This window comes from Saccopteryx bilineata, chromosome 11 (genome assembly GCF_036850765.1).
Source record: "Saccopteryx bilineata isolate mSacBil1 chromosome 11, mSacBil1_pri_phased_curated, whole genome shotgun sequence".
NCBI lineage: Eukaryota > Metazoa > Chordata > Mammalia > Chiroptera > Emballonuridae > Saccopteryx > Saccopteryx bilineata.
Window position 1 is genome coordinate 43,826,737 of NC_089500.1, and position 27,689 is coordinate 43,854,425.

General features: G+C 38.8%; 1 protein-coding gene across 1 annotated transcript; it reads left to right on the plus strand.

Moving 5' to 3' along the window:
• Positions 1 to 2: 2 nt before the first annotated feature.
• RIOK3 (RIO kinase 3) lies at positions 3 to 25,955 on the plus strand. The gene is made up of 13 exons (XM_066247586.1): positions 3 to 239; positions 7,227 to 7,342; positions 8,388 to 8,533; positions 8,627 to 8,734; positions 9,294 to 9,403; positions 10,595 to 10,738; positions 11,743 to 11,870; positions 18,031 to 18,228; positions 19,716 to 19,875; positions 21,254 to 21,334; positions 21,421 to 21,510; positions 22,361 to 22,468; positions 24,327 to 25,955. The coding sequence occupies exons 1-13, from the start codon at positions 177 to 179 to the stop codon at positions 24,432 to 24,434; spliced, it is 1,560 nt and encodes a 519-aa protein (XP_066103683.1). The 5' UTR covers positions 3 to 176; the 3' UTR covers positions 24,435 to 25,955.
• Positions 25,956 to 27,689: the final 1,734 nt, after the last annotated feature.

Sequence of the window (27,689 nt, forward strand, 5' to 3'; positions counted from 1 at the left end):
CAGAAGAGAGGAGTTTTAGTTCCGGGCGCGGCGGCGGCGGTGGCCGCCATCTGTCACCTTAGCTCCGGCCCCAGCCGCCTGGTCGCCCCTGTCCCGCCTCCTGTCTCCTTGGAGGAGGCTGCCTCCCCGTCCTGCTGTCTGTCTGCTCTGTTCTCATCTCTGACTTCTTCCCCCTCATGGATTTGGTAGGAGTGTCATCGCCTGAAGCCGGGCCAGCAGCGGCCTGGGGACCCAACAAGGTGAGTGGCGGTCGGGGCCAGCGCACCTGCAGTACTTGGGTCACCAGGGCTGGTCTTGTCGGAGAGCCCGGAGGGGGTGGAAGGCGCCGAGGCGGCTCCGAAGGCGACTGGGGAAGTTCTGGGCGAGACCCCGGCGACCTCGGAAAGGAGGGCGGGGCTGCAGGGTCGCCAGAGGAGGAGTGGGAGAGGAGGGGAGGGGAGGGGCCAGGCTGCCGGGCACTCGGGGTCTCCCTTTAGGTCGGCCCCTTGCTCTCTGAAGCTCCGTTGCGTGTTGGTGGGCCGGGCTCGCTTAGGGACAGTGACGTTTGAGGGAGAGCAGGCACCGACTTGTTTTTCACGGGCCAAGTGAGTCAGCCCAGTAACACAGGAAGCCGGACAGAAAGGGGATTGAGACAGCTGTGTCCTAACTTGACAAGTGCGGTTATCCTACTTCGGCAATTTCTTGTTTTTGTAAGTAGTAAAAGGTGAATCCAGGAGCCCCTTTTCTACAGTTGGCTAATCATGAAGTGTACTCCACGTACTGTAAACCGGTTATGAATTCTTACTGGCCTGAGCTGAAACATTTTTCGTATACTGGCCAACTTTTAATTTTATGAAGCATTTGACATTTGGTTTCTGGAATTCAGGCTGTGCTTTGTGTGATAACTTTCACTGGAAGTATGAGGAGACTCTTCCTCCACTTGATTGAGGGTTTGCTTGAAAATAAGAGTGCTTGCATTAGGATTTTGTATTCCTAAAATTAAAGTTGTGAAGGAATCCAACTTTTTTTTTAGTTCTTTACACGCCAGCGCAGAACCTTTTTCTGTGTGTGTGTAAAGGGTCACTTGTAAATCTTACGAGACCTTCAGGCCAGATCTTAACAGGAGAAGGGGGAAATAATTAGCTTATTAAATAAAATTAGTTTTATGAAAGTTCTCATACCACTGTAGGGAGAGTCTACATTCCTTTGGCAATTATGGTTACATCTACATGTTATTTCATGTACTTTTTTTCCCTACTAACACCTTGTTTTCAAGCCCAAGATCAGTAGACATAAAGGGGCAAAATCAGTAGAGACTAATTAATATATACTTTACGTGTTAAATTCCTCCAATTAAGCATCTATAGTGCCTTGTGAAAATGTCAAATGCAATAAACTTTGCTCAGATTACCTAACCTCAGAACAAATTTTACTTGCAAAAAACTAACTCAGTAATAAAATTCTTGAAATCAGTTCTATTTTAATTTAAATTTACCTCAATCAGATTTTATTTTTATCATTCAACAAAAAACCATCCTGTGTTTATTGATGTTCTCTTGGGAACATAGCATTTCACAGGCAAAAAAATTAGAAAGATGCTGTAAGTTTTATTTAATCCTTTCCTTCTTTAACTCTTGGCAGACAAAAGTGGTTATGGTAGCCTACATGGAGAGGGTGCAGTTTTGAGAAATGTCTTGAAAAATAGAATGTTAAAGGGCAGCAATTCTTAAAACTTTTCAATTGGGATTTCTTTGCATCCTTAAAAATTATTGAAGACCCCACAGAACTTTTGTTTATATTGGTTATTGCTATTGGTATCTGTCACATAAAAAATTAAAACTGAACAATTAAAAATATTTTAAGTGATTTAAAAGTCATATTAATATAAAATGTAATATTTGATATTTAAAACTATTTTCCAAAACAAACAAAAAAAAATGAAGAGAGTAATATTGTTTTACATTTTTGCAAGTGATTTTAAATGTATAACTTAATAAAAGACAGCTGGATTCTCATAGCTCCTTTTTTCCTTCAATCTGCTGCATTATGATTTGGTTGAAGTATATGAAGAAAATCCAGCTTCATAGATGTAGATTAAATAGCAGGTGTAATCGAGGATTGGTAAATTAGTGCATAGTAGACACATTGAATACAAACTGAATTTATCTCTAAAAATGCACATTTATATTATAAACCTACTACTTTAGAAAATGTTCGCCTGGCTTGTGGTGGCGCAGTGGCCAGAGCGCCAACCTGGAATGCTGAGGTCACCAGTTCAAAACTGTGGGCTTGCCCAGTCAAGGCACATACAACAAGATACCAGTGAACAGATAGCGTGAAGCAACTACTTCTCGTCCCCTCACCCAACCCTGTAAAGTCAATAAATATAATCTTAGGGAAAATAAAAAGGTTGGAAATTGCAGGAAGAATACACACCGACAGGTTCCATCAGTGATGTCATAGCTGATCACAGGCTCTGGAAAACTCTGCTCTTAGAGAATGAGAGTGTAAGAAACTGTATGTCGTAGTACTGTGATGAAAATAATTTTGACCTCACAGATCCTGAAATGGTCTTGGGCAGCCCCCCCCTCCCCCCCGCCCCAAGGTTCTGGGCTACCATGTATAAAATGCCACACTGCTTTATGGACAAAGAATGTTAGGGATACTCCAAGGAGGAGGATTGGCTAATTGTAGGCAAAAATGAGGACGTGTGTAGCTCTGTTGGATAGGGAGCTGTACAAAACTGGTACTCCTCAAAACTGTCAAGGTCATCAAAAACAAGTAAAGTAAAAAACGGACAGCCAAAGGGAGCCTAAAGAGACATGATAACGGAATGTGTGCTATCCTCAATAGGATTGTGGAAGAAAAAAGGAACATTTGAGTAAAACTAAGGAATTCTGAGTAAAGTATGGACTTCAGTTGATAATAATGTATAAACATTGGTTTGTTAATTGTGACAAATATACAGTACTAATACAAGAGCAATTGCTTATGAAATGTTTGGGAACTCTGTACTATCTTGGCAATTTTCCTATAAATATGAAACTCTAAAATTTAAAGTTAAAACAAAACAACAACCTGTTCATGACCGTTGTATAAACCCAGATAACGCTTTCCAGAGAGCCTTGTCCTGAGAAGTGAAATTACCCACTTAAGTACTCCGCCTAGGTTTTATCTTCTAGCTGCACGGGTAGACAGGGGACCATCCTGTGGGTTATGGGTCTCTTGTTGCTCCAAGGTGAGGACTTGGACTTTTATGTGCTCCCCTTTGTGTTTGCTGTTTTCTATTTTTATTTTACTCGAGGTTTCCCCTATAGTTGTCTGCAGTAAAAGCTTTAAAAAAAGAAAAATGGGATGGGCAGCTAGGGGACACATTTGGAGGAGCTGGAAGGAAAAAGGGACTATTTTCCTCGAGCTCCTGTCAGCCAGATGTGAGAGAATGTGGTAGTGGTGAAGAACCCCAAGGAGTCGAGTTCAATGGTGGCAGTTTCCCAGAGGAGAGGAAAACATAGTGGGTCTCCTGGTTCTTCAGCAAACAGGAAAGAGTGAATCAGGGGGGCTGGACTTGATGTCATTTAAAGCAGAATAACCAGCTAGAAAGAATTGTGTGGTGTTTCCCATCTGACGTAATGGGGTGTTTATATTGATGAAGGGAATAGTGGGAAAAGATGTTGGGCAGCCAAGATAGAGAAGATTGTGGGGGCTTTTTTTTTATCTTCTTAGATTTATTATTATTTTAACATTTAACAAATTTCTTAAATTACAAAGGGTGCCTGATTACTGAAGAGTTGCAAGATGATGACAAAGGATTTCTCTACATACACTCCATGGGTCCCATTCCTAGGAGGAGCCCCTAGTAAATTTCCTAAGCCCCCTTGGGGGTGGTAAACCCCTTGTGCCTGTGGTGGATTGTCCCTTACACAGTTTAAAATCATTTATGGAGGTCTTTTGACTGCAGGTTTGGAGAGTTTAGACTTGATCAAGGGACGGGAGTTGGCAACCTTTCTAAAGTCTGTGCTTGTTTACTCTCACCCTAGGAAGGCGTCCCAGCGAGTTGGTCAGCAGAGGTAAGGGAGGTACAGTTCTAGAGTCGGGGGCCCCCAGGAGAAGAGCAGTGGGAGTGGGCAGGGCGTCTTGCTGCCCACTGTGCCCTCTACGTGCTTCCCTTTCTGATTCAGTCTGTTTTGGGAGTAGTTAAATCTCTGCCTCAAAATCACGGTTACTGCCGTTCATTCTTGCCTGTTCCAAGGAATTGTCAGCTAATTTTACACATTAGTGTGGAATTAATTGACCTTCACAAAAGATTAGAAACATCAGAAGTGGGTGGGCAAGGGGCCAACTTCAAGATGGAAAAAGGACTTTAGAATATTAGGAGTATAGAAAGACACCGGACTTTTGTAGCCTAGGGACAACCTGACAGTTCCATGAAGTATCACTAGTGTTTCCCTGTGGCACATAACCAGTAAGTGCTAGAGTGTGTCTTTCTGTCTGAAGCTCTGTGCTGGACGCTGAGAATGGAAAGACCTTGCCTTTCAAGGGGCTACTGCTACGTTGTGTGGATGCAGTATCCAATACAGTGATTGGTCCTGCTCAGACAATGCACAGTGGTATGGCAACACACAGGAAAGGATGGAATTGAGACGGCCTTAAGGAGGAAGTGTAATTTAAGGGAAATTGATAAGAAGAGAAAGCATAAGGAGAGAAGTGCGGAAGGATGAAAGTATGCCATATTTGGCATATAATTAATTGTTGCTTGAGCGTAGGTAATGAGGGTAAATGAGACTGGAAAGTTAAATTAGGTCAAGTTATGAAGGACACATACTGCTGAGGAATTTGGATTTTAAACTGCAGGCAGTACAGCAGTCTATTTCTTATACCCCAACACAAGATGATTAGGGAGCAGTACAGTAAAAAACTAAGTGCAGGCTCTTAGGTCCAACTGTTTGTTTAAATCTCAGCACTTCTACCTATTATACAAAGAAAAACCTGTGTCTCAGTTCATAGATCTATAAAATACGGATGATATTGCAACTGCTCAATTGTTCTGTGACTTAAATATCTATGTAAGTTTTTTTTTTTTTTTTTTTTTTTAAATTATTTATTTATTTATTTATTTTTACAGAGGCAGAGATAGACAGGGACAGACAGACAGGAACGGAGAGAGATGAGAAGCATCAATCATCAGTTTCTCGTTGCGCGTTGCGACTTCTTAGTTGTTCATTGATTGCTTTCTCACATGTGCCTTGACCGTGGGCCTTCAGCAGACCGAGTAACCCCCTGCTGGAGCCAGCGACCTTGGGTCCAAGCTGGTGAGCTCTTTGCTCAAGCCATATGAGCCCGCGCTCAAGCTGGCCACCTCGGGGTCTCGAACCTGGGTCCTTCCGCATCCCAGTCCGACGCTCTATCCACTGCGCCACCACCTGGTCAGGCTGTAAGTTTTATATATATATATATTTATATATATATATATGGCCAAGTGACTCAAATATAGTGAATTATTCTCTTTTATTTTACTATTAGTCATTGTAAAATGTGATTGTCAATTTTGCGTTAGAGAATATAGTCGTTTGTCTTTTGGAATCTGGACTTTGAAACTGGTTAGATGAAGTATTTCTAGGCAGCATTGTGTCTTCTACATAGAGGATTTAGAAGGAAGTAAGCAGTTATGTGGCCAAAAGATTAGCTATGTTCTCCAGATTACAGAGAGTTTCAGTATTCCAGACCTCCAGATCCTCACCAGGAGAGTGCTTAATTACTGATAAGATCTGGGCTACTGAAGTCACTTTAGATCTTGAGGAAGCCTCCTGGTTCTCTCCAGGGCAGTTCAGCAGGTTAGTGTAGGTGTGTGCTGGGGATTGGCGCTTCTCATCAGTCTCAGGGTGAGACTAGATAAAACTTGATGCTGACTCACTTAGGCGTAGCTGTCATTTATCACCCTTTTAAATACTTCACCATTACAGCCTGAACCTCAGTGCTGTGGTTACCACACAGTTACCACAGTCTGTTGCCCTTTGTCTCAGAGTCACACCAACAAGCCCTTAGCCAGATAGAACTTGACTAAGCAGTTTGTTTGGCTAAAGCAAATATGCTGTACTGTTCTAAAGTACTCAGTAGTAGTAGTTAAGGAAAGAGTTTGTACTCTATCCTAAAGGCAGTGGAAAACGTTAAAACAATGAAAGAGCTTTAAGTAAGGAAACTGGACCAATCAAATCTGCATTTTAGAAAAACCATTGTGTTGTGATGTGCTTGACTGGTAACTAGCAGCACTGGAAGCAGAAAGGAGGCCCTAGCTTTGTGATGAGAGGGTGATATCTTGGGGTAGAATCTTGGAAGGGAAGCTGGGCAAGTTGAGATATTTTGACATCTTATTCAGCATTGATGGTTGTAATCACTAGACTGTCAAGTGTAATCATTTGCTATTGCTAAGTATGGCTTGTCCTTTCAAAAACTTAAGAGTTGTGCAATACCTACAGTTTGTATTTCAAGAGGGCTGACAGTGGTATCATTGAGGAAGGCTGACTTGATAGCCACTTAGGAAGAGTCTCCCAGACTATCACTTTGCTGTAGTGGTATTGTTTTAAGACTTTCTCAACTTTTGAAGTTCAGAAATATAGTTTTTATTGTTTGTTGTTATTTTTTAATTCATTTTAGAGAGGGGAGGAGAGAGGAGCAGGAACAATCAATTCCCATATGTGCTTTGACCAGACTAGCCCAGGGTTTCAAACAGGCGACCTCAGCATTCTAGGTGGACACTTTAGCCAGTGTGCCACCACAGGTCAGGCAGTTTGTCATTTTTGTTTTAGCATATCCCAAGTTGTTTTGAGAGAGACTGACACATAATTTTTACATCTGAAAGACTTACGTAAATTAGAATGAGGTATAACTTCCAGATGGGCTTAAATTGTGCCAGTTGGTGGAGTCTGTTCCCATAAGAGAATCTACATGGAAGCCAGATTATAAACAGATGTTTGCTGTTGAGCATGGATTTGGAACAGGGCTTTACATGAACTCGTTGGCTAGTGGGTGATAGCTCCCCTTCAACTGAAAGAACACAGTTATTTACCAAAACAGGTTAGAAAGTGTTAAGTTGTCTTAGTTTACATTTATCATTGATTAGCTGGGAAACATTTTCACTTTGGGTTGATTTAACTAGTTGAATTCTCAAAAGATAATTCTATTTCCAAGTTTGGAAGGTATTTTAATTTCATTATTATGAATTGAATTTTTCCTTTTTTTTTAAAAAATAGTGTCCATGGGCTACCCCTCAGAATACAATATCTTGTTCTTTGTCTGATGTAATGAGTGAAGAGTTGGCTAAAGAGTTGCAGTTAGAAGACGAAGCTGCCGCCTTTCCTAAAGTTGTGTAAGTAAAATTCACAAAACATTTGTTTTGTTAAGCAGCTTATTTTAACAAAGTTTTAGGATTTAATTAGTGATTGTCATCACAGACGATGAAGAAAAACACGTAGAAAAGCAGTGCAGGAGAAAGCACCGTGCTGGCAGTCTTCTGATACTTGAGTTCTGGTCCTGATTTTGTGAGGAGTTTTAGTATTATCTCAGACAAACCACTTGGTTTCTCAGGGGTTTAGTCATTGTAACAGTTGAACTAGATGGTCTCCAAATTATCAAATAATGTTTTAATCAAATGCCTGTAGTTTATTTTTATATAGATATTATCTCTCCTTTGATCAGAACACATAGCAAGTGAATTTTGGGTCTTAGTGTGGATTTTATTATAGACCCTTCAGCTTTCTCTTGCAGTTTTCTTTTAATTTTTTTATTCATTGATTTTTAGAGAGAATGGAAGTGGAGGAGAGAGAGAGAAACATCAATTTGTTGTTCCATTGGTTGATTCTTATATGTGCCGTGACGGGGAATCAAACCTGCGACCTTGGTGTATTGGGACGATGCTCTAAATAGCTGAGCTCCCTAGCCAGGTCTCTCACAACTTTCTTAACCCTTTGAGTAGTACGAACGTTCATGTACATCTTCATGCCTCCTGACTATCCAGAGTACGATCTTTTTATTTTAAAAATATATAAGGCAACATTAAAAAAGGCAAATGTATGTTCTTCTTGTTTCCATAAATTGTTTATCAAACAAACATGATTTTAAGTTAATAAAACTATAACTGAAACTATTTTCACTTTTTGAAAAAAAAAACTCTGGGGATCAGTGAGCATGAAAAAAACTCCCTACTCAAAGGGTTAATCTCAGTTGGTGCTCTCACAGGTTCCTGCCTTTAGTCAGAGGGCAGCTGGGCAGGAGAAGGTGCTTTGGTAAAGATTTTCCCATTATTTCTATAGTGTAATTTTGAACAATAAATAAAACACATCCTAATCTCATAATTGGTAGCATCTCTTTACATCAGCACAGTATGTTAGTTTATATTGCCTTATTTTGAATAGTGTTGCTGAAGGACCATTTATTACTGGAGAAAACACTGATACTTCTAGTGACCTAATGCTGGCTCAGATGCTACAGATGGAATTTGACAGAGAATATGATGCACAGCTTAGGCGTGAAGAAAAAAAATTCAATGGAGATAGCAAAGGTACTATGACCTTATTGTGACAACTGCATTGGATGGTAGAAAATGCTTGATTAGTGCTCGTAAATAAGTCTTCAACTCTTTTTGCCTTTTAAGTTTCCATTTCCTTTGAAAATTATCGAAAAGTGCATCCTTATGAAGATAGTGATAGTTCTGAAGATGAAGTCGACTGGCAGGATACTCGTGATGATCCCTATAGACCAGGTATCAGTGCTTTTATTTGATGGGGACATAGGAAGACTAAGTTTTCCAATGAATTCTTATCTATTTTTTTCTTTTTTTTTGTATTTTTCTGAAGTTGGAAACGGGGAGGCAGTCAGACAGACTCCCGCATGCGCCTGACCGGGATCCCCCCCCCCCCCCCGCACGCCCACCAGGGGGCGATGCTCTGTTGCAACCAGGGCCACTCTAGCGCCTGAGGCAGAGGCCATGGAGCCATCCTCAGCACCCGGGCCAACCTTGCTCCAATGGAGCCTCGGCTGGGAGGGGAAGTGAGACAGAGAGGAAGGAGAGGGGAAGGGGTGGAGAAGCAGATGGACGTTTCTCCTGTGTGCCCTGGCCGGGAATCGAATCCAGGATTCCTGCATGCCAGGCCAATGCTCTACCACTGAGCCAACTGGCCAGGGCCTGAATTCTTATATTTATCTTTTGAGTCTCATTTGGCAATTTACTGTTAGTTTCAGATACCTTTTTAGACAATATTGAATTCAGCAATTTAGTCCTTGCTATTTCTACGTACTTGGCTTGTCTTAATTGCTTTTAGCAAAACCAGTTCCTACTCCAAAAAAGGGTTTTATTGGAAAAGGAAAAGACATCACCACCAAACATGATGAAATAGTATGTGGGAGAAAGAATACAGCCAGAATGGAAAATGTAAGTAACAGAAAGCATAACCTCTGAATTGAGAGTTTTATTAGAATAAGTTAAAACATGGGATTCTAAATACAGTATCTTAAATTTCTAGAAATATCCTTCGTCCTTTCTAAAGATGTTTCCTATTATAATATGGCAAGATCACAAAACATCTCAGTCACTAATGAGAATATAATGTACTGCAGGACAAAATTCTATAATATTAAGAAAAATAGTTTGATTTATATTGATTCTAAAATTAAGAAGTTGTTCTTAAGAAAGTAACATTTGTATTTTGTAAAATAGCACCCCTACCCAAGAACAAATAACTGTGGTTATTGGGCAGTAAGAATGGGAGAGAGGAATACTTTCTACTGTATCCCCTTTTATACTTTTAAGATGTTTTATCTTGTGCCTGAACTGCCCCTGAGAAATCAGAAATAAAATATAACAGGAGAAAAAGGAAAAAAATAGCATTTTTCCTCTTTCATACATATTTTGTTTAATAAAATATTTAGACTTAAGGACACAAATACTTGTTAAGTAAACATATTCTTAAAGTCTAGAAACAATCCAGATCTGACTCTAGAACAACTTGTCCGATAGAACTTTCTGTGATAGTAGAATGTTTATATCTATGCTATCTAATATTTTAACTATATTTGAAAATTGAAATTTGGGTGGTTTAACTGAGAAACGGAATATTTTATTTTATTTTAATTAGTTTAACTTTAAATATCCACATGTGGCTAGTGGCTACCGTATTGAACAGTGCAGCTCTAGAGCATAATTGTCATGGTGTGGGAATGGCTTGCTATACTAACTCATTCCTCAGAAATAATTATGAAATTTTATTTCTTTGGTAAGATTTAGTGTGGTCCTCAAAATATAATGTGCCCTTTGTCCAATGTAAAAGCAAGGTACAAAGCATATGCTGAAATACTTTAGTTTTTAGTTGTGATTGGATGTTTTCTGTGCCTAGACTAGACTAAACTTCCTCATTTGGGTGCCAAATTCTGAAATAGCCCTGTTCTCCTTTCTGTTTATTAGTGAGTCACTTTATTTTTTCTCTATACCTATGGGCTCTGCTTCATAGCCTGATCATTTACTGAGTAGGAAACCTGTTTTCTAGTAAAGACTGGTCTTCTCATTGTTTTGTTTTTACTGGTCCTGTATTAAAGTACTCAGATGTTAATTCTTTTTGGGGGGCAGTTTGCACCTGGGTTTCAGGTAGGAGATGGAATTGGAATGGATTTAAAACTATCAAACCATGTTTTCAATGCTTTAAAACAACATGCGTACTCAGAAGAACGCCGAAGTGCACGCCTCCATGAGAAAAAAGAACATTCTACTGCAGTAAGCAATCTTACATTCTTTTGTTTGATACTGTTTTCATGAGAGTGGTTTTTCAAATCAAAGTTGTAGGTAAAACTCAACTAGCTTTGCTTATTAGACTTTTTAGATTTAATATAATGGTTATTAATCACTTAAAACTAACATTTAAGTGATCATAATTTGAACTGTATAGTGTATCTTGCATATTAATGTTCTAAGATTTTAAAGAAAATCTCTAATGTACATTAATAAGACAGTGTCTAATATCTTGTGCATAAAGTAATTTTTAAACCTTTAGAAAAACAAACTAATGGTAAGTTTACTGGGAGAGCTGTTTAAACTTTGGCAATAAGATTTTGACTAAGCTAACATCTGACTTTGAGTGATTCTTTTATGTATTCATTTTCAAAGACATTAAAGTTACAAGAATGAATTGTATCTTGATGCTACTCTTTTTTTTTTTTTTCTTTAATAATTTTATTTTTTTTAATGGGGTGACATCAATAAATCAGGATACATATATTCAAAGATAACAAGTCCAGGTTATCTTGTCGTTCAATTATGTTGCATACCCACCACCCAAAGTCAGATTGTCCTCTGTCACCTTCTATCTTGTTTTCTTTGTGCACCTCCCCACCCCCTATCCCTCTCCCCTTCCCCCCTCCCCCCCGTAACCACCACACTCTTATCAATGTCTCTTAGTTTCACTATTATGTCCCACCTACGTATGGAATAATACAGTTCCTGTTTTTTTCTGATTTACTTATTTCACTTCGTATCATGTTATCAAGATCCCACCATTTTGCTGTAAATGTTCCGATGTCATCATTTCTTATGGCTGAGTAGTATTCCATAGTGTATATGTGCCACATCTTCTTTATCCAGTCTTGATGCTACTCTTAATAGCCTGTTCTAAATAAATAATAAAGATTAAAAAGGTATGTATTTTGAACATTTTCTATTAGAAATGGCTGAGAAAATATGTGTGATGAACATTTTCATTTATAGTACTGTATCTCTTGCAGGAAAAAGCAGTTGATCCTAAGACACGTTTACTTATGTATAAAATGGTCAACTCGGGAATGTTGGAGACAATCACTGGCTGCATTAGTACAGGAAAGGAGTCTGTTGTCTTTCATGCATATGGAGGGAGGTAAATAAGCAAAATACAATACCATTGTGTCAACAAAAGCTGAGTCCCTCTTTCCAGTATGAATGGATTTATACAAAATCAAAGTTACTGCTTCATGGAAAGAAGATTATTTAAAATGTTATTGTAGAAAATTTAGACAATATAAGAATGTAAAAAAAAATCATTTTAATCGCCTCTATCTGGTGGTAACCATTAGGTTTATGTAGACTCCTTTAGTATTTTTTCTATGTGTATTCTTTCTGCTTTATTGTAATCAGAGCATATCAGATAAGCAGCTGTAAGAAGCAGATTAAAGCTTGATCCTGAGTTTGTCTCAGGGCTTTTTGGTACCAGGTCGGAAGGGATTTGTTTAGATCAGTCACTCATTATTCTCCTCATAACTCTAACCCTTAATTTAAGAAATTCTGGCTTTAAATAATGTTTACATTTAAGAAAATGTCTCTTGGAGATCTTAATGCTGTTTAGATCCTACCCACTTCACTTTTGTTATGAGGGCTGAGATGAGTAAAGAATGGCATGAGAGAGAGAAACATTTTGAGAAGTGGAGCCTGTTCAGGAAGGTGCCAGGAATATGAAATCATCTGTTACCACTGAAGTCACAGCAGGGCTCCTAGCTCAGCTCTCCCTTTGCCTTAACATTGTTTACAAATAAAAATGTTAAAATAGATTACAGAAATTATTCTAGTTATTTTAGGTTTAGAAGGTTATTTACTGTATACTTAAGGGGATTCAAACAATTGATGCTCATGTCTTTTTCTTAGATTTTTTAAACTAACTAACTAGTCTCCCTTTCTAGATGAGATATACACATATAATTGTATATTGAATTACCCTGTTATGTCCCCCCCTCCCCCCTAAAAAAAAGATAACAGTGAATGTTAGGATAAAATAGTTCAACATTTTTTAAGCTGTATGATCTGGAGCAAGTTACTAAACCTCATTTGTAAATTGACCCTTGCCTCATAGGATTCTTGTTAGGATTTTTGTAGGGACAAATAAGGTCATACTTGACAATACCTGGTACATGTTAATCTTACTTAAGCTTTAAGCTTTGTTGCCCTTACTTTAAGCTTTTTTGCCCTACTTCTGAATTTGAGGGTTCCCTAAGACCAGGAAAATATACCTAATGGTACAAATTATTTAAAATGAAAGATTACTTGTGGCAGAAATTAGGACTTTACAGAAAAGATAAATTTAAAAGTTGTCTTTTCTTACCAGCTTTCACCCTACAGATCTTTTCTCTAAGGATAACCACTATTAACAATTTTTACTCTATAGTGTTCCAGAAATTTTTTATGCCTATATCCCTCGTGTTTATATAAAAGAGATTATAACTTTACATTCAGAATCTTAGTTTTTCAGTAATATATCTTAGCTCCTTCTATGTTACTGGCTTACTTCACCCGTTATTATGATAGTATGTTCTACTGTGTAAATATATAGGAATATCCTTGTACATCTACCATGGTATGCTTTTGCTAATATATCCTTAAACTGAATTCCTAATGCTGAAATGGTGGGGCAAAGACTATATATACACTTTTTTCTCTCTTTTTGTTCAGTAGTAGAAGACCTCATTGAATGGAAAGTCCCATATATTTGCTCACTGTTGGAGCCTTTTAACCGGCTATTGTAGCAAGCAGTATTTATTTCTTTTATTAAAAATTAAAAAGATTTTTTTGTGTGTATCACACCAAAGACCAGAATCTTGAATTTGTGTTATCATTGAATGATAGGGCAAATGCAATTTTTCCTGTGCGCTAGTCAAATCCGCAGCTTGTGTACATTCTAAATGTCAATGGATATTGCCCAATTGCCTTAGAGAGTTAGAGTTACTCACTTTATGCTCCCATCAGCAGTATGAGCTTGTCTTCCTCGTCCTCATCAAACAGTATTTTTTGTCACTGTGAAAGATTAAAAGCACTGTTTTGATATTTTGGTGTGTATTTATTTAATTTTGATTAAGGCTGTACATTTTGTTCATATGTTTCATTGGCCATTTGTAGTTTTCTTTCTAGTTGCCTTGTTTATCCTTTGTCCATTTTTTTGATATACTTAATAATACTTTATTATAATGAATAATCTGTTTCCTTTTTGGTGGAATTGGTATTATAATCTGTATTTTGGTAGTGTAATTTAGCAAAACTAGAGAGCATTTGGTTTTCTACAACTGAGAGTAAATGCTTTTAAAAGTCATATTAGTTTTCTGTGACAAATTACCACAGGCTTAGCAGCTTAACAACACTACCCATGTGTTATCTCATAGTTTAATTGATCAGAAGGGCAGGCAAGGCGTAGCTGGGCTCTCTGCTCAGCGTCTCATGGGCCTGCTGACTGGATGTAGACTAGGCTGCTTCTGGAGCTTGGGTTCCCTTGTGGTACAATGCAGTTTCTTGCAGCTATAGGACTAAGGTCTGTACTTTCTTGTTGGCTGTTAGGTGTCGGCTGCTCTCTGCTTGTAGAGGCCCCTGAGTGTCTGGTGGTATAGCTCTTTCATATATAGTAGTCACTTCTTCAAAGCCAGCAGGAGAATCTCTCCCTTCAGTTGGCTAAGACTGAGTCACACAATGAAATATAACCCTGGGAATGACTAGACCATCACCTTTGCTACATAATGTAAGCTAATGAAGGGAGTGGCTCTGCCACCCACACATTTGTTCAGAGTGTGTACACCTGGGTTGGGATCTTGGGGGCCACCTTAGCATTCTGTTTACTACAGAATTGTTCCGGTTTCTCTTCCTCTCAGGTTGGCCTTAAATCAACAATTAATTGCATAGTAACTTATGCTAGATTTTTCAGGAAATAAAATGTGATGTTTCTACTCTCAAAGAGTTTATGGTATGGCCAAGAGGAGGACATTACAGCAAGAATTGTTATGGCCAATAAAAGATAATTACATAGTACAGAGTTATATAAGTGAGACTTTGTAATATGGGCTGGAAATAGAGAACAGAGGAAGATTATTGCCAGTCATGTTAAGAGATAAGATCTTGATAAAGCTAGATCTCAGCCTGGATTTTAAAAATTGGCCAAAACAAAAATTAAACAGTACTGAGTGCAAAAAGCTAGTAACAGAATATATATAGTATGCTATCTACCTAAATGTTTAGTCATACAGAATATAATGTATATGAAGTTTTAAAAATAGATGCTTATGTATGTGGATATTTAATACATGCTATCTTTGTTAAAAGACTAGGAAAATGTTGTTCATGATGCTGATTGCCTCTGGAGAGTTGGAATAAGGAATGAAACTACCTGGGTGGTAATCAAAGGAAGCTTCAGCTTTATCTGTAATGTTTAATTCTTTAAAAAAAATAAAAGGGCTAACAATGGAGGATTGAAGTTTAGGCAATGAGATTTTGAAGATAAGTGTTTAGAGGTAATAGGATATAAAACTGTATAGCAAACTGGAAGTTGGTAAACAGGACCTTAAAAACTAGAGAGAGATGTGTAGTTTACTAGGAAACCAGGAAGTTTTTTCTTTATATTACAAATTAGGATCTATCCTCGAGACCTTCCAAGTAAGGAATCTCTTCAGTGTGTTTCTGATAGGATTTCATCTACCTTACGGATAATCTATTGTAGTGACAGGGAGCCTATGGTCTCAAAATCCAAAGATGTCTATAACATCTTTAAATTACTGGGAATTGTTTTCTTGATAGAATCTCTACTCTGTCTCCCTGAAAAATAAGATTTGAATGGCACATCCTAGGTTACAGGATGGAAGACCATTCTAGACTAGAGAACAACTAATGCTAATGATGCCTTAAGACAGGTAGGAACTTGGTATCTTTGAGAGACTTTGGGAAAGCCAGCTCTCCTGGAGTGCAGTGTGTGCAGGAGCGAGGAGCTGGAGAAGTAGCAGAGGTTAGGCCCGGTAAGGCCAGGGTGAGGAACCTGCTCCTTATTTCAGTGCAGTAGGAACCAGAGCGGTGATTTATGTTTTGTTTTCAAAAGATTAGTCAGCCTGATCAGGCGGTGGCATAATGAATAAGAGTGTCGAGCCTGACCAGGCGGTGGCGCAGTGGATAGAGCGTCGGACTGGGATGCAGAGGACCCAGGTTCGAGACTCCAGCAAGGGGTTACTCAGTCTGCTAAGGGCCCATGGTCAGGGCACGTATGGGAGGGCAATCAATGAACAACTAGGGTGTTGCAATGTGCAATGAAAAACTGATGATTGATGCTTCTCATGTCTCTCCGTTCCTGTCTGTCTATCCCTCTCTCTCACTCTCTGTCTCTGTAAAAAATAAATAAATAAATAAAATTAAAAAAAAAAAGAGCGTCGACCTGGGACACTGAGGACCCAGGTTCAAAACCCTGAGGTCGCTGGCTTGAGTGTGTACTCATCTGGCTTGAGCATGGGCTTACCAGCTTGAGTGTGGGGTTGCCACTTGAGATCACTGACATGACCCTATGGTTGCTGGTTTGAGCCCAAAGGTCACTGGCTTGAACCCAAGGTTGCTGGCTTGAGCAAGGGATCACTGGCTCAGTTGGAGCCCCCCAGTCAAGGCACTATGAGAAGCAATCAGTGAACAACTAAAGTACTGCAATGAGTTGATGCTTCTCATCTCTCTCCCTTCCTGTCTGTCCCTCCCCCCCTAAAAAAAGATTACTCTGCTATGTGGAAAATGAATTCTATGAGTGTAAGAGAAGTAGTAAGATCAATTAAAAACTTACTGTAATAGTTTAAGTGAGAGAGATCAGTGGTTTGGACTAAGGAGGTGGTAATGAAAATGAAGGCTGGGAACCGTTTGTATGTGTTCTGAAGGTAAGCGTTAATGGTAGGTGCTGTTGGATTGGATGTGGGCTGTGAGAGGGTAGATTCTTAGCTGGAACAAGCAGGTGGTGCCAATTACTGAGACAAGAGCCTAGGAAAGGGCCGGTTTAGGGTGCAGTTATCAAGAATTTTGTTCTGTGGATATGAACTTGGAAGGTTACTGCTAGACATCCAAGTGGTATCAAGTAGGGACTGCATAAATGGGCCTGAAATTCTGGAGAAGGTCAGAACTGAGGATAGAAATGTAGTAGTTGTCTGTATAGAGAGGATATTTAAAGCCACAGAGTTAAATGAAATTTCCCAGGAGGTTACTTAGAACCAGTTGGAGTACTCTAACCCTCTTAGGCTAACTGGAGGAGGAGTCAGCAGGGAAAATAGCGAACAGAGGAGGGGTTGGGAGTTTGAGTCAGATTCTGCCCTCTGGGAACATAGTTCCTTTCTTTTCCAGATTAACACTCCTTCAGATATTTAGAGGTAAATATTGTTTCTTCTTCCTCAGCACCACCACCGTGATTCAAACTCCTCAGTGGCTCACTATTGTGGGACCATTGCAATAGCATGCTAAGTGGGCCCACACTTCTAGCTGCTCCTGCCGCCTCCCTCCTGACTTTGTCATTGACTTGATATCATGAAGTATGTCAGACCCTTGGTGATATCTGTTACCTTTGGGATACATCCAGGCTTCGCACCTGGCAGTCAGGGCTCTTTACAAGTCTGTCTCCATTCCATTGCTTCAGCTCTAACTTCAGCCAAGTCTTAGCTGTAGTGTTTGTTCCTCAGGCATGTCCAGTGGTTCCTACCTGTCCTTTTGTTAATGCTGTGACTGCGTGTTCATACTCCCATCGTACTGCCTCTGTTTCGGCGGCCTCCTGCTCTAGGAAGCCTGGCCTGCCCTTTCCGACCCGGAGGGGCCTGTCTGTTTACAGGCGTTCACTCCCCCGCCCTCGCGCACAGTCTGGGGGCAGTGCCGCTGCACTCATTGTTATCTGCCCGCGGCGAAGGGGACTGCTTTAAAAGACTGTTCTGGGTTGTTGCTTTTATTGGACTTTGGCCCTGAACCATCCCAGATGGACTGCAGCCTATCTGAGAGTGCGTATGTCCTCGTTATTCCTTGAGTTTGGTTCCATAGTCATGAAGTGAAGATTATATTACGGATTGTTGAAAACTGATTGACAGCTTATTTGAAAATGTGTTTGATTTAAAAAACCAAAACCTAAGGTTTCGTTGAGACCCAAAACTTGAAAGCTTAAAAAAAAAAAATAAACCTTGTCATTCTCAGAGAAGGTGAATCTACTCATGTGTCACAGAATCTTTATTTTGAAGTTGTTTTACTTGTGACCTGGCAACTTACACTGACCTAATTTTTTTTCTTCCATTTAGCATGGAGGATGAAAAGGAATGTAGTAAATATATACCTACAGAATGTGCCATTAAGGTATTTAAAACAACCCTAAATGAGTTTAAGAATCGTGACAAATATATTAAAGATGACTTCAGGTTTAAAGATCGCTTCAGTAAACTAAATCCACGTAAGATCATCCGAATGTGGGCAGAAAAAGAAATGCACAATCTCACAAGGTAAAGAGGTAATCTTGAGTAGTTATCATTTGTGTTAGGCCTCTTAGCTAGGTGAAAAATCTATGCTTTAGATCTAAAAATTTTTAAATTGATTTTAGTGAGAGAGACACAGAGAAACATTTATTTGTCATTCCACTTAATTATGCATTCATTTGTTTATACTCATATGTGCCATAAGTAGGCATCAAACCCAACCTTGGCATATGGGGACAGTGCTCTAACCAACTGAGCTATTAGGCCAGAGCTTCTATGCTTTCTTTTAAGTTCATTTGTAGAAATTATGGAAGGCCTTGAAATTCTAGTGTTTGATGAGGGTTTCTATAATAAACATTTCCATGCATAGAAGTATGAATTTATGTTTTTAGGATAAATAAGTCATTTTCTTTTTTCCTTTCCTTCATAAAGGTGCAGGGAAATGAAGTCATTTTATGCCTAAGATATTTTGTCATATATCTAAGCATCATCTTTTTGTATCTTCCAATTAGGCTTATTATAATTAACGGTTTCCCTTTTTTGTTTCAGAAAATGTCTATTGCATGTAATGTTTGTTTATTTGGTGGGTATGGAGTCTTACTGGTCAAATTGCATTTTGCTTTAAAATATTAAACTTGTTTCCCAATTCTCTAAGCAGAATTTATCAACCAAGTAACTTAGTAATAACCTTTCTCAATAAATTTTGCTGTATCTTATTAAAAGCATAATTTGTTTATTTTTTCTAAAGATGTTTGCTTTCAAATGTAATATTCATATTTATTAGTTGCAAAATTCTACTTAGTAAGAATTCTAAGTATAGGGTAATTTTTCAAGAGGTCTTCCTGGCCTCCTGTCTCTTCTGTACTGAGATCTTACCTCTGCCTTTCTTAGTATTCTTCAGTAGCCCCTGTAGTCTTCAGTGCAGTGGTTCTCAACCTGTGGGTCGCGACTCCCACGGGGTCAAACGACCAAAACACAGGGGTCACCTAAAGCCATCGGAAAATACATATTTTATTTAAAAATGTATTGTATCCCACAGGTTGAGAACAGCTGCTTTAGTGTAAAGTTCAAAGTCCTTTTGTGATGCAGAGCCTTCCTGTCACTGTAGCCTCAACCCATATTGCCCTCACTCCTGTTCAGGATCCAGCTGTGTTGATTTTTATACACTCCCCAAAAGACTGTGCTCTTGAACACCTCCACGTACTTACATGAGCTGCCTCCAGCCTTAGGCCAGCCTTTCCCCACACAGTCTTAATCTGGCTAAGTCCCATTTGCCCAGTTTCTGTAAGCCTTCTGTGATGCGCTGCATGCTCCCATAGTTTGTGTCCCCCCTGCCAGTGGACGCACACACTGCACTGGAATTGTCTCCTTATCCGTCTGTCATTTCCACTACTTCACACGCATTCCCACATCTCCAGGGAAGAACCAGCCAGCGCACTGCAGGCCTTCGTTAGTTTTTCTAGTAAGTAAAGCATTCTCTCCTGATCTTTACATTCTTAATCACTTCTGTATAGAATGCAGAAAGCCGGAATTCCTTGTCCATCAGTTGTGCTGCTCAAGAAACACATTTTAGTTATGTCTTTTATTGGCCATGATCAAGTTCCAGCCCCTAAATTGAAAGAAGTGAAGCTCAGTAGTGAAGAAATGAAAGAAGCCTACTCTCAAACGCTTCACGTAAGTTGTGCCTTTCAAAGCATTCACTCACCTGCTTTTAAAAATATTTTCTCAAACTTTAAAACCATTTGTTAAAATAGTACTATTGGATGGTAATAGAATATAGTAAGAACAAACTGAAGTTTGTGAAGGAATGTTAACATTGAAGAATTGTCTTCGTACCACCATGTGAATGTCTTGAGTTGTTATAGAAAAAGACTTATGAAGCAAGTGAAGACACCATTGTTAGCATCAGTGACATAGAAGCATGAAGCTGTTATTCACTACACTTCATTAAATATAATTGACATTAGTATATTTAGCAGATATAGTGTCTGATTGGTTTTTATATCTTCTTGAATGATAATTGCTCTCACTGCAAAGGAATTACCTTTCTTGCTGGGAAATTTGAGGGAAGCAGATTTGGACTCATTATAAGAAAGTGCAGCTGCAGACTGCAGGGGTGGTCTCTCCGTCTGCACAGCTGTTAGAGGTGGAAGGCACAAGCCAGGAGCCCTGAAGGAGCTATTGATGTTTTGGGACAGCAACTGAATTCAGTCTGAGGTCCTTCTAGCTTAAGTAAATGTCAATATTGTCATTTGTTTTCTATATTGTTTTAATTGACTAGTGAAGAAACATATTCTTTTTACACCTCTGCATGGAGCGCTCATCAGTCAACAGTTGATGTGAATACAAAAATGTTATACAAGTTAGGTTTTTAAGTTATAGCTAGAGAGATAATCCAGCTTTCTCTGCCTCCAATCGGACAACATTCAGAGGAAAGTCCAGTTACTTTTCTGGCTCCTCTCTTGGTGGTGAGGTGGCTGGGGAAGAGATGAAATAGAGATGTACTCATTCTGTTTGATTATATTAAGGCTGGGAAACAGAGCTAACACCGATAAGGTGTTTCTACTATAAGGCAAGGGCTCATCATCAATGACGAACATAGGTGCTGCTTAATTTATAAGAATATCTCTTTCCTACTCTGTCTTGTGGGAAGTATTTTACCTTTGGAATTGTATACATCCCATAGAAGTCTCAGTGAGTCAGTTTTGCCCTTTTATGAAGGATAAGCCTAAGTCTCCTGGTTAGTGACCATACAGCTGGCTGCTCTCACTCATGTGGGTTCCAGGTCTTCCCCTTGGCCTCCTGATCTCATGTTATCACAGGGACACACTCAGTACCCACCATTGTCTCACTGTTGCACCACCCACCTTAAAAAATAAAAATAAAATAAAAAATAAAGAAAGCCCAGCCCTAGGTAGTACAAAGAGGAAGTTTAGCTCTTTAACCTAGTCTTGATTTTTCTGGATACTGTTGCTTAGCATGGACCTTTTGGTTGAACTGGTAAATTAGAATTGTTACTTCATTTCCTAATGTCTGCCTTGCCTCCTCACAGTTGATGCAGCAGCTATATAATCAGTGCACACTTGTGCACGCTGACCTCAGTGAATATAACATGCTGTGGCACGCTGGAAAGGTGAGGAGCGTATTTTATTAATGTTCAGATTAAATGATGATGTAAATTACTGAAGGTAAATCACCATATGCTCTATATTTAAATAGGTTTGGTTGATCGATGTCAGTCAGTCTGTAGAACCAACCCATCCTCACGGCCTGGAGTTCTTGTTCCGTGACTGTAGGAATGTCTCACAGGTAGGCATGTAAACTAATATGGACTTTTTAATGGGATATAAAAGATTCATATATTTTTCTCACTTCTAATATAAGCTAGATATTAGAAATTGAAGGAAGGGTTTGGTTACTGGCTACCTTCAAGATAAAGACCCATTTGTCAGGGGTTTTTTTCATCAAGAATTTGATTGCATGCCTCACATTTGAGCCATTGAATTAAATTTCCAATAGAGTAAGTTTTTATTTTGGCTCCAAATATTTAAACAGTGCAGTAGACATTTAATACATGAAAAATGCTTAAAGAGAAGCTGGCGTGTGGTAAGCCTGCACGTTTACTGTCTTTGCTGTTACCATTCAGAGGACAAGATTCCTACTGGTGCAGTGTCTGGTCATTGTTCCTGTGAGGCAGGGGACACAGGTTAGGGGAGGTGACACTGTCAATACAGAGTGTGCCACACTTGTTTGTTCTAAAGGAAATGAATTGTTAGCAACAGATTCCGATAGTAATGATTTTTCTCAATCCTAAAATAACTTCATATTGGAAATAATGTCTGTACTTGTATGACAATTTTAATTCATGGGATTTAGTGAGTGTTTTGAGTTTATACATTCAGAGTGATGCCGTTTATAAACCGCTCGTTTTTACAGCTTTAAAGGTGCAAACTTAAACCAGCTATAGACAATGACAGACTTGAACGCAGAACACAACGCAGATGTCTTAAGAGGGGTCAGAGAACAAGTAGATCGGAGCACAGTTAAACCTGAGTGGGGATCCTGTAACAGGCATTGAGCAATGCCTGACAAGTGTATTAGTGCCTGTTTTTAGCGAGCCTTGCTGAGGTCTCTGACCGTCTTACCTTTCCTTTACTAGTTTTTCCAGAAAGGAGGAGTAAAGGAAGCCCTTAGTGAACGAGAACTCTTCAATGCTGTTTCAGGCTTAAACATCTCCGCAGATAATGAAGCTGACTTCTTAGCTGAGGTAAGCTGAGCTGCTTTTCACCTTGCTGGTGATGGAGTACTGGCTAGAGCAGATAACTGACACTCCGAGCTGGTTTTATCCTTCCCTCCCTCAGAAACAAAATTAATTTTAGATTTTTCTTTTCTTGAGATGTTTTAGGTCCTTTCCAGGCCTAAACCCTAAGATAGACATAGCAAAACAGTTCTTTGAGGAGTTAACAGTTGGGTGAGACAAATAACACATTTCAGTACACTGTATTTCCCTGTTTTATGAAGTTAACTGGTAAACACTCTGGTGATACAAGAATTAAGAACAGCCTGACCAGGCGGTGGCGCAGTGGATAGAGCATCGGACTGGGATGCAGAGGACCCAGGTTCGAGACCCCGAGGTCGCCAGCTTGAGTGCAGGCTCATCTGGTTTGAGCAAAGCTCACCAGCTTGGACCCAAAGTCGCTGACTCGAGCAAGGGGTTACTCAGTCTGCTGAAGGCCCACAGTCAAGGCACATATGAGAAAGCAATCAATGAACAACTAAGGTTTAACAACAAAAAACTGATGATTGATGCTTCTCATCTCTCTCCATTCTGTCTGTCCCTATCTATCCCTCTCTCTGACTCTGTAAAAAAAATAAAAAATAAAAATTTTAAAAAAAAAGGAATTAAGAACACATGGTCTGTGCTTCTAAACAAACATAAAAAGTTACCAGTGGTCATTCTGGGAAATACCTAGTTATTACGACATGGATCTATAGAAACATAAAGAAATCTCCCTCCAGAAAACGTATTTTAATATTGAACAAAAACTAAAAAAATGATACAGCAGGTAATTATTTCCAACAATATACCAAAGCAGCGAGCGAGTAGAGTTTGTTCCAGATCTCCCCGTGCGACTTGAATTTGGCATGCTTCAGGAGTCTAAGGCCAGAGAAGGATGGTAACTAGCATCTAGCTCAGTACAGTTGCTCAGTAAGTAGGTGTTAGTATTGTTGAATGAATGCTGGAAAATCCTTTTACCTGTTCCCTGAAAGCTTTATAGAGTACACAGTAAGACATACCTTGATTCCAATTGGAAACCTGATAAAGATAAGTAAATATTGACCCTGGTAATCAAGTAAAAAACACCCATATGCAACAAGCTGTAAAGTATGTATATGAAACATTGTAATATATTGCACATAAAAATTAGGGGATATTTCAAAATGAATATGAAGCTGTAAAAGATCCCCTCATTTTTGTGAGCAGTAGATGTGTAACATACTGTGTAATTGAAGGCCAGCATCATCAGGAATGACCTTTTTCTTTCTTTCATTTTTTTAAGCGAGAGAGAGACACACACAGGAAGGGAGAGAGATAAGAAGCATCAGCTCATAGTTGCATCACTTTAGTTGTTCATTGCTTGCTTTCTCATATGTGCCTTGATGGGGGATGGGGGCGGTCCAGCCAGGCCAGCGACCACGGGGTCATGTCTATGATCCCACGCTCAAGCCAGATAAGCCCACACTCAAGCCTGTGACTTTGGGGTTTTGAATCTAGGTCCTCAGTGCCTGGGATGCTCTTTGCACTGGTCAGAATTGTTTTTTTATTTTATGTATTGATTTTTTGCAAAGAGGAGGTAGGGGGAGTGAGAAGTATCAACTCATATTTGCTTCACTTTAGTTGTTCATTGGTTGCTTGTCATATGTGCCTTGACCGGGCAAACTCAGGGCTTTGAACTGGCGACCTCAGCATTCCAGGTCAATGCTTTATCCACTGCGCCACTACAGACCAGGCAGGAGTGACCTTGTTTTATGAGAATAAAGATGGTGGCTCAATCTGAATTATGGTTTCTGTGAAATAAGATGTTGACAACTGGATTCAGTTTTAAATGGTATTAATTTTGTAGATAGAAGCTTTGGAGAAAATGAATGAAGATCACGTTCAGAAGAATGGAAGGAAAGCTGCTTCGTTTCTGAAAGATGAGGAAGGTGCTCCAGCCCCACAGGATGTATAGCACCAATTCCCGCCGCTCTCAGTGTCAGCGCAGGAGTGACTGCGGCTGCCTACGCCAATGAAGTTATGGGGACTTGAATACCAGAGCGTGAGGAGTGTACAATGGTGCTTCTGTGCTTTTTCCTTTGTAACCCATATGCCAGTTGTGTGGAATTTTTAGCTTGGCCTTGAGAGAATAAAATGTTACTACCTATCACCTAATGAACAAGATAATATAATTCTTAACAGCTACATGCTATCTAGCTGAAATTGACCTGATTTTGTAGGATCTGTGGTGTAAAATGTTTTGATGAGAATTTTTAAAATTTAGGTAACATTTCCAAATATGGGAAGAAAGGACAGTTGTGTTTACAAGGGAGGCTTTTATTACAACATACTTGCTCTGAGCACATCCCTGTTTTGTGTGTCTTCTGTCCTCAAATATTTTATTGGCCTGAAATTAGCCCTTCTCAATTCTTTTTCCAGATTATGACCAAAGGAAAATATCTTCTTTTAGTAGTAGTTATTAATGGAAATCTGGTTTCAGAATGGCTGATGGAAACAGACATAAGCAAACACTTTTTATTGGTTCATCATAAATATAAACTGAATTCTTCCTTTCCATGCTCACTCACATCCAAGAAAAGGCATTGTAGGTTTCTGAAAAAAATAAGTGTGTAAGAACCATCCAAATTTTTTAAATTTAACTTTCAACATTTCTACATTTAAGTGAAATAGATGAATGTAACTCACGGTGCATCTCCTCTCCATATATAATGAAAGTGTACATCATCTGGAAGGGCAGATGATTTAACCCTGTGTGACATGTTTTAATTAAGTCAAAGAAACAAAGTTCAGTTTACATTTCATTCAAACTGTATACTTACTGATCAATGTTGAGAGAACTCTAGCAGGCTAATTAGAAATATTAAATAGTCAAATGAACACTAGGCTTGAAAGAAGTTGGGTACCAAATTAACCAACTAATTTGAACTATCTGACCTCACTTTGAATAATTTTTAGTACTGGCTGGATGCCACTTCAAGCACTATACTGGGAAAGTACATTGGCTTTGTTAGGATTGAAGTTCATCAGCTACAATGTAATCATTCCTGTTACTGATTTCAGATTGGAACCACTAGAGACCCAATCTGGTAATAGAAAGTAAAAATCTAAACAGTATTTACACTTGAAAGCTTCTCCTTTAACATTATTTTAAAATGCCAAATATGTTCTTTCTAGGCAAATATTTATTTTTGTTTCTGTTATATAGCTTTTAACTGTATTTTAGAGAAGTGTGATTTGGGGTAGATACTTAACTACATTTCTAAAGTGTTTACTACTCTGAAACAAAGATTTAAATGACGTGATTATTGGCTTTACAGAAGTTTTAGAGACTTAATTTTTAAAAACCATTAACCATTTAAAAATGTTTTGTTTTCTGACATACTCTGTTTGACTAAGAGCAGCAAACCATTGCTCTGTGGCATTCTTGGAGTGTGCTGTGAACATAATTTTTAAGAAATTAAAAATGAAAAAATCATTTCAGAATTGGTTCTTTGTGTGGTTTCTTCCTGCTCCTTATATTATGCCCTGGCACCATGTTACCCCTTCTGCATAAAATTAAGCAGTACTATTTTAAGCACTTTTCCCCTTCAACTTCTCATATTTAGATTTCTCTTTTAAATGGCCTACTTCACATGAAAAATAGGTTTTTCCCTTCGTATAGATTAGAAAGTAAAATTTTCATATAGTGGAAAATGGTTTGCTAAATAAAGAATAAATACAAATGGGAAAAAACCCATAAAATATGGAAATAATGATACTTTTCCTCACTTTAATGAAAATGAATAATAAAGTAAGTTATCAAAGTAAGGAGGACTGTAGAAAACTTTTATCTCAAGATAATCTACTGCTACTTTTCTCTTTATAAAAAGTCATCTTTTTATGATCACAAAACTAAAATGTGTGCTCATTTGATTTAAATACCACAGAAATTGAGAAATGCTAAGTAAAAGTCCCTTGTATTCAAAAAACCAGTATGTGTGTGATACTGTGGCATATATCCCTGCCATTTCCTCCCTCGGCATATACTACTCTGTTGTTTAAAAAAATCTGAATGTGCCTGACCAGGCGGTGGCACAGTGGATAGAGCGTCAGACTGGGATGCAGAGGACCCAGGTTCGAGACCCTGAGGTCACCAGCTTGAGCACGGGCTCATCTGTTTTGAGCAAAGCTCACCAGCTTGGACCCAAGGTCTCTGGTTAGAGCAAGGGGTTACTCGGTCTGCTGAAGGCCCGCGGTCAAGGCACATATGAGAAAGCAATCAATGAACAACTAAGGTGTCCCAACGAAAAACTGATGATTGAGGCTTCTCATCTCTCTCCATTCCTGTCTGTCTGTCCCTATCTGACTCTCTGACTCCGTAAAAAAAAAATAAATTAAAAATAAATAAGAAAATAAATAAATCTGAATGAATGGAAAGCAGGATGATGTGAGGCAGCTGATGGTGAGATGTTGCTCAAGGTAGAATCCTCCCTCCCAAGACTGTGAAGGCAAGAGAGAACCTCAGATTTGCTATAGGCAGAAATTTTGCTGTTCGTTGAAGCTCGGGGGGTCAGAAGAGATTGTTGTCCACACCCTTTAAAATTCTTGAGTTTTCCATCACTTCAGAAATTGGGTGGGAAAAGCTCATTGTATTTTCAAACCTCAACACATTTTTGAAGATACATATTTTATATTTGAATTCTAAAAGGATTTCATAAAAATTAATGATTAAGTTTTAAAAATTTATTTTGTAGTTGGAGACATCCATTTATTCATTTGCAAGCCCCTTGTTTTCTTTGATTTCCTATTTGTTTACCAATTAGAAAATATTAAAAGAATACATTTAGGAAAGCATTATCTTTGCTGTCCTAGGCTTTCCAACTTTCTCCCAAATGCAGCCAGGTTTTTGAGGAGTTAAGATTAAAAAATAGAAAGATACAAAAATAGCAGATGGAGGGAGAAAAATGGGGTATTCATTACAGAATGAGTGAGCTACTACTTATAGCTCTATAAATTTTAAAATCTAATGCCTTCTGGGACAGAACACAACACTGGGGAACAATTTTTTTTTTTTTCATTTTCTATTGCATGAGATTTTAGAACTGTTTCTATATATTTCTGCATTGCTGATTCCAAATCTGAAATCCTTTTTATGGTGCATGCTCTAGTTTTTATGCAATTTTAATTTCCTTTTGTTACAGTCAGTGGCATGCATTGGATTTTAAATTGG